The sequence below is a fragment of the Cynara cardunculus genome, assembly GCF_001531365.2.
Source record: "Cynara cardunculus var. scolymus isolate 2C chromosome LG 1, CcrdV1, whole genome shotgun sequence".
Taxonomy (NCBI): domain Eukaryota; kingdom Viridiplantae; phylum Streptophyta; class Magnoliopsida; order Asterales; family Asteraceae; genus Cynara; species Cynara cardunculus.
In genome coordinates this window covers 16,192,763-16,199,715 of record NC_037528.1, presented here as the reverse complement: position 1 = coordinate 16,199,715, position 6,953 = coordinate 16,192,763, and the positions used below count along the sequence as shown (strand labels likewise).

The following is a 6,953-nucleotide window of genomic DNA, read 5'->3' as shown; positions in this document are numbered from 1 at the left end:
ATCATAAAGATAACATTGAATTTTCATAGCAAAACACTGTAAAGATAAGTTTTCTTTTCTATGAATGTTCGTTTGTACTTTTACAGTGTTTTTATTGTGAATGTTCGGTATTTTTTGTACCTTCACGTTGTTTTATTGTGAAAATTCAGTGTTTTTTTATCTTCATATTGTTTTATATGAAAGTTTAATGTTATATTGTGGTATCATAAAAACAAATTGGTCTCGTATGATCAAATTTAGATTTATTTTATGTGAGACCAGTTTATTTTCGTGATAATTCACAATATTATAAGTTCTATATGTTGGACTTTAACAGCAAATATTGATTTGGGCCTGGCAAGGATCCAATCCAACCATTTGATACCAGCAGGCAGCAGTAACGATTAACGAACGTGACGGTGATGTTACCCCAAATCTTCAAATTTTCTTCCAACAAAATCCACATGGCGATGAAGGATCGATCCAAGCAATCCCATAACTGTACTGCATGTTCTTCCATCATCTTTTGAGCAGTGTGTTTGGTAATCTCAATTTCAAGAACTTCACACAGTGTCATGATGAACACTGTTTGAATCAAGCAAATTGATTTCAATTTCCTATTTCTTGTTCAAGTCCGAGGAGAAATGAGGGATGAAGATCCCCTGCCCATATCAACACCCTCGACATTATATTCTTCATCGACATTGATCTCTAATAAAAAGGAAACCGTAGATTCTAGTATATTTAGAAGAGGCCGGTACAAATTCTGGGCCCTCGCCGCCATTATCCTCCTCGCATTCTGGTCAATGCTTACCGGTACCGCCACTCTCCGCCTTTCCGTCGGCAACCTGAACAGATTATCCGATGAAATTGGTGGTGGCACTCCCATATATGACGATTTCGACGTCCTTGTCCGTCCTTTTCCCTCTCTGCGTGTGTTTGTGTGTTTGTTTGGATTGGTTGATCTAATTTATGGCTTTGCATAGGAAATAGAGGAGCGGGAGAAGGTGGTGAAGCATATGTGGGATGTATACACCAATAGCCGTAGGATCAAATTACCTCGATTCTGGCAGGAGGCATTTGTGGCTGCTTACGAGGATTTAACAAGTGATACACCTGAAGTCAGAGAAGCTGCGATATCCGAGATCGCTAAGATGTCTTTGCACTCTATTGATCTTGATCCTCCTCCTCTCCAATCAACGGTTCGTACTATACCTAAATCCCTAATTCTATCTTTACATCAAAATCGTAGTATGTACATGTATTTGACATTAGAAAGGATTTAACTTTGATCGAGCAACGAAGATACTGTTGCATTGTTGGTGGTGTGTACATTTTTATATAGTTATCATCATCGTTTTCACATCCTCCCTCTTATATATTTCATGTGTGACTATACAAAGCTGCAAATATGTAATACTAACATACATAATGATCATGGGATCATGAGCTGGTGGGAAGCAAAAGTGTGGTGCTCTAAAAGATGTAGAATTATAGGCACTTAGTGTTGGGATTTTAGTTAGACAACCAAAAGAGAGAGAAACAAGGAGGAGGAAAATCCCGTTTTTCAAATAGTAAAAATTCACTGTTTTTCTTCTCTACCATGACGAATCAATTGATTTAATGTAGGCATCGCTCTTTCTTTTGTCCTTCCCCCCGATTTTTGCCCTATCACTAGTGGTTACTCCTGATCCGGAGCACCCCTTTTCCATTCATAGAGAGATCCAATCGTCAAAATCAATAAAAAGGCCATCATGGACCAAGATCGTTTAACCGTTGGACCAGGCTAAACTTTGGGCAGCAGGTTCTTAAGGCTTCACTTTCAATGGTGGAGGTTGTGTTTGGAAGTCTGAAGTGTGGGATACAGGTCTTGAACAGAAACTTTGTTTGGGTATTTTCCTTTGTCTTATGTGTTCTCGATTGTTGGTACTAGTGACAGGTAATGTATTATCGTTTACGGATTGGACACTTTGTTTTCAGGTAGTATCATTTGCTGCTAGGTTAGTTGATGGATCATTGGCACAGTTTGTTCATCTATCAGAAACACTCTTGTACCCTAATTTGATCCTAGTGTTTCTAGTTCTTACGTGCAGATGGTTGGTGAGTTTTCCATTGCTTGAGGGTTTTCCACTTTAGAATTTCGGTATCATACTGTTTATTGTTCATATACTTTGTTATTGCTCCTCACCGATTCATGCAAGTTTGGGGAGTGATTGTTTTTGACAGAGAAGTGTCTGCTAAGCCGTGGGCATGCTTTACTGCCTTACTGGTTGAGTGCTTCTTGTTCTGCTTGTTGTTTTAGATTGGTATTCTCCAACAAAAAGCGGTCAGGCTTTCTGGAACCAAGGGATACTTGAATACGGGTTAAGATCAAGTGCTAGATCAACACCTTGTAACCCCAATAAGTGGTCTATGAACTTGGCCTTTTTATATATTTTATGCATGTATCCCATTTAATTTGAGAGAAGAACATATATGCATATAAGTACTTGATAGAGAAGTAACTTTCAGAGGTATAACCATGGTGTAGGATCCATACAGTTTTAGAACACCTGAGGTGTTGATTGTTGACGGTAGGTTTCTACTTATTAAGGTAGGCCCTAGGCATTGATAACTCTGCGTTCTTTATAAGTTCCCAGTTCCCACACTGATGCTAGTTGAGAACTATATTTTCTAAAGTAGTATCACTTCTACAGATATCTGTTTGCAAATATTGTGAGTGATCCTCTACTGGTATTTTCTGAAAACACAAAATTTGTTAGCTAATTTTATTAATGGTAGATGCAGACTGATGTTTGTGTTAATATTAACAATTGCAGCAGCAGTTCATACTTGTCCAAAAACAACCATCTTTCAAACTCCTTGTTGAATGAAAAGTGTTACTGTTGAGTAATCTTTTCTCTTTTGGGCTGTTAGGTTACAATTGATTATTATCTTCTAAATAGAAGTTGAAAAGGATAACCAGTTGGGGCAAGAGTCTTACAAACCTGTTCTCTAACCCTTTGTAGATTGGTATTCCTTCGAAATATTTGTAGACATTCCAAAAGTAGTCTAAACCACTTGTGGTGAGTAAAAATTGGAAGCCTGAACGCAACACCGGTCAGTCTTTGTGGCATATGACCAAAAATATTGAACCATGAATTCCCTGCCTCTTTCACATCTTGAAACTTTGTATTTATAGATGAAGCTGTGATTTTGCCGATTTTCCACTAAAACATTATGGTGGCAGGGTGATGCTTATGAACAATCATATAGGGATGGTTTTTGGCCATAGACAACATTGCTACCATCAGCACCGATCACCGAATGATGCATGGTGAAAGATCAAAACTTTTTTGTGTTTTCTGTAATCACTATTAGTCAATACTTTTCTGTTGAGCACTAATTATGTTAAGCAGTATGAGTTTTAACGGAAACAACTACCATACTCTTTGAGGTAGAGGTTATGTCTGCTTACAACCCTATTTTCAAGCGGGATTTACTGGGTCAGTTCAGTTTGGTTTTTTGAGTGGCCTAGAAGTTTGCTGTGTTCTCATTGCATTGTTGTGACAATCATAATGACCATGTTCTTTGGCTTCAGAATTGCTGATGTGGTTTGTTTTAATTCTTGCAGCAGAATTTACAAGAATCGAGTTTAAGGCTAGCGCAGCAGAACAAGGGCAATCTTCATGACGGAAGTAGGCTTATAACTTGAAGAAAACCAATGATTAGATCCAAGAAGAGTATCACCATTCGTCTATACAGGTTCATTAAATTGATCATATCGTTTTGCAGTTAGTAAAAGGTAGCGTCGAGAAGATATAGCACATTTTCATATCTTCTTACACGACAGGTACGAACACTTTTGTATTTATTTATTCAGGCGCCAATCTCTCTTCTCCTTTACTGTCATTGTGAATTTGTTTATTTCATATGATGTTGCTTTACATTATATGCCCTGCACGTGGGTTACGGTAGATTTCAACCTTCTTGCAGGCTATGGGATCGAGCCTTACCAAATGTGAAAAGTGTGTGTGAGTTTTGGTGTATATAAATATTATATATTTCAAGAATAGTTGTGATGCAAATTACGATTTTGTCCTTGGCTATCACGATCCTACCCCTACATTTCTCTCTTTGTAGAAGTGACTCCCATCTCTTTCGATGAATTTCCCTGGATCTCGCTGAAAGAGGAGTCGAAGGAACAAGATCTACACCAGCAACATGAATGTTCCTCTTGTTATAACAAGAAGAATGGTATTTTTAGATCCGGTAGCAAACAGGGTTGTGTTTGGCTCAATGGACAAAACAGGCAATATGTGTTCGATACAAGAAAATTTGTGATTTTTAATACTTAATATGACGAAACCTTTGTCTTTGGTAACTGTGGGTTTCTGGGCCAGCTTACGTATACAGACTAATCTCCGACGACGAACTTTACATGTTTTTGTGGGGTTTTTTTTTAAAACTTTGTAGAGTATACAAAGTAACAAGATGGGTTATTAATATGCTATAAATGTTAATGACTAAGGTTAATAGCAACAAACTAGCCCGCTATAAGATTAAAAAATTAGAGTTTCCTTCTATTAGGAAGTTAATAATTCGTATAAATTTACCCACTGATTTTTATGTGTTAATGCAGTATTTATATGGTGTTATTTTACATGGGAATAAGACTTCACTCCTACTGGGCCGGTGATTCATTGGGGACAGGGCCGTGATCTCAAACCCGTCCAGTCCTCGTATATTTGATACATTAGAGCATCCACATGGGGCTTGCAAATGGATTGCAAATTGAATTACAAATACATTTTTGAAGATGCTTGCTGCCATGTAGGATTTTGAATTGCAAAATTTGCAATTCAATTTGAAAGCCACGTGGGCACCACCTCCTCTCCAATTTTTTTTTTTTTTGATTATTTAAATAAATTAATTTTTATAATATTAATATATTTATTAATTAAATTAATTATTCTTATATGAAAATATTCTATGCATGTATATATGTTATTTAAAAAAAATATAAATATAATATAACTAAATTAATTTAAACATTAAATTTTATAATTACATAAAATTATAATCTAATATATAAAATTACATATAACTAACATAAAACACGCACGAGTAACAAATAAAACATGAATTAAAATAAAACATGTTATTAATTAAAAAATAATTAGAATGTATATACAAATAATTTATAAAATAATTAATAAATGTTGTAGTGGGGACCACTTTTGAAAGTGTAGGTGAATTGCAGGTGTGTAGGTGGTAATTGCAAAAGCTGACGTGGCACAGTTGAAAGTGTTGTAGGTGAATTGCAGGTGTATGGAAGATAATTGCAAAAGCTGGTGTGGCACAATTGAAAGTGTAAATGAATTGCAGGGATGTGGATGGTCTTATATATTTTATTTGGATTAAATGTATGAAATAGTAAACTATTTTTATATTTTTTTATTATAATATTGTATTTTAATTTTTTTTATTACATCAATAAACTTTTAAATTATTTTTTATTAGGGTACAATACTTTGAAAAGTCTATCCATTATAGCAATGAGTAACTTGTTATCTTTTAAACCGGTTAAATCTTTATTTTTTGTTGTTTACTTGTCTTAAATGAGGTGATGTGAATGACATATCATTAAATCATTTTAATGATATGATCAAAATAAAAGAAAACCTTTTTTTTTCACTTTTCCTTTGCAACGATTAAAATAAAACATTTCAATTTTTTTAACTTTTTTTAATTAAAGTGCATGCAAATTAAATATCAGAGTAAAATATTTCTTAAACAAATATAATATATTATTTTCAAGATAACTATTTTGTTTGGGAAAAAAAGTAACACATCTTATTTTAATTTATTAAAAAATACATATATTTTTAATTTTTATTAAATATTAACGAGATAAATTGTATTCTACAAGTTTTTTTTTTATATTGTTATGTTAATGAACAACTGGAGAAAAAATCTAATTAATTTGATATATTTATATGTCAAGTAATTCTTTTAAACAAGTATGATATATTTTTTAAATGGCAAAATGCACAAAATAGCAATCTACTTTCATAAATTTCTTTATTATAGCATTGTACTTTCAATTTTTCTTATTACAACAATGTACTTTCAAACTATTTTTTATTAGGACATTGTACTTTGAAAAATTTACTCATTATAGCATTAGATAACCTTTTGATTTAAATTTACCCATGATATCATGTTTTCATGCCACTTCATTGTTCACGTAGGCTGTCCACATGTACTATAGTGATGCGACTTTCTTACTACATTATTGTACTTTCAAAATAGTTATTATTATAGCATCTACTAGTTCTTATTAAACATTGTATTTTTAATTTTAATATTTAGATATTTTACATGTTATTTAATAAATATATTAAATGAATTAAAAAATTAAAAATTATTCATTAATACATCAATATCATTAAAACTAGTAGAACACAACTTATCTCGCTAATATTTTAAAAAAAATATGTGTTTTTTGAAAAAAGAAAATAAGAATTGTTCTTTTTTTACCAAAAAATATTATCTTTTAAAGAATATATTATATTTGTTCAAAAACTTTTACTTGATATATAAATATATTAAACTAATTAGATTTTTTTGAATTATTTATTAATATAACAATATTAAAAAATTGTAAATCACAATTTATTTCGTTAACGTTTTAAAAGAGAACTTTAAAAGATGTATATTTATTTGAACAACATAAAATAAGAAGTGTTATCTTTTTTACAAACAAGATATATTTCAAAAAATAATGTTTCATATGTATTTTAAAAATATTTTATTCTATAATATTTAATTTGCATGCAACTTAATAAGAAAAAACCAAAAACGAAATTAAATGTTTTTTTAGATCATAGCAATGAAAAATGAAAATCACTAATAATAATTTGGAATAAGTTTTTATTTTTATTTTAGTTAAGTCATCAAAATGATGTGTCATTCACATCACCTCAATAAAG

The 6,953-nt window shown here is 32.2% G+C and overlaps 1 protein-coding gene across 3 annotated transcripts; it reads left to right on the top strand.

The window, feature by feature from the left end:
* The first annotated feature begins 448 nt into the window (after positions 1-448).
* Positions 449-3,844, top strand: LOC112527999. Of its 3 annotated transcripts, XM_025138883.1 has the most exons (4): positions 449-890; positions 966-1,181; positions 1,960-2,079; positions 3,593-3,844. In XM_025138883.1, exons 1-4 carry the CDS (start codon positions 624-626, stop codon positions 3,671-3,673), a joined length of 684 nt encoding a protein of 227 aa, XP_024994651.1. In that variant the 5' UTR covers positions 449-623; the 3' UTR covers positions 3,674-3,844. The 3 variants fall into 3 exon arrangements, with proteins under 3 accessions (XP_024994651.1, XP_024994667.1, XP_024994659.1); XM_025138899.1 differs by lacking the exon at positions 1,960-2,079 and having other exon boundaries at positions 3,596-3,844; XM_025138891.1 differs by lacking the exon at positions 1,960-2,079.
* The last annotated feature ends 3,109 nt before the right edge of the window (positions 3,845-6,953 follow it).

Bases quoted from the DNA above. Each gene is read 5' to 3' on its own strand.
- LOC112527999 (XM_025138883.1), top strand. From the start codon at position 624: ATGAGGGATGAAGATCCCCTGCCCATATCAACACCCTCGACATTATAT. The intron at 891-965 runs GTCCGTCCTTTT...GGCTTTGCATAG, and splicing joins ATGACGATTTCGACGTCCTT to GAAATAGAGGAGCGGGAGAA. The intron at 2,080-3,592 runs GTGAGTTTTCCA...TAATTCTTGCAG, and splicing joins TTCTTACGTGCAGATGGTTG to CAGAATTTACAAGAATCGAG.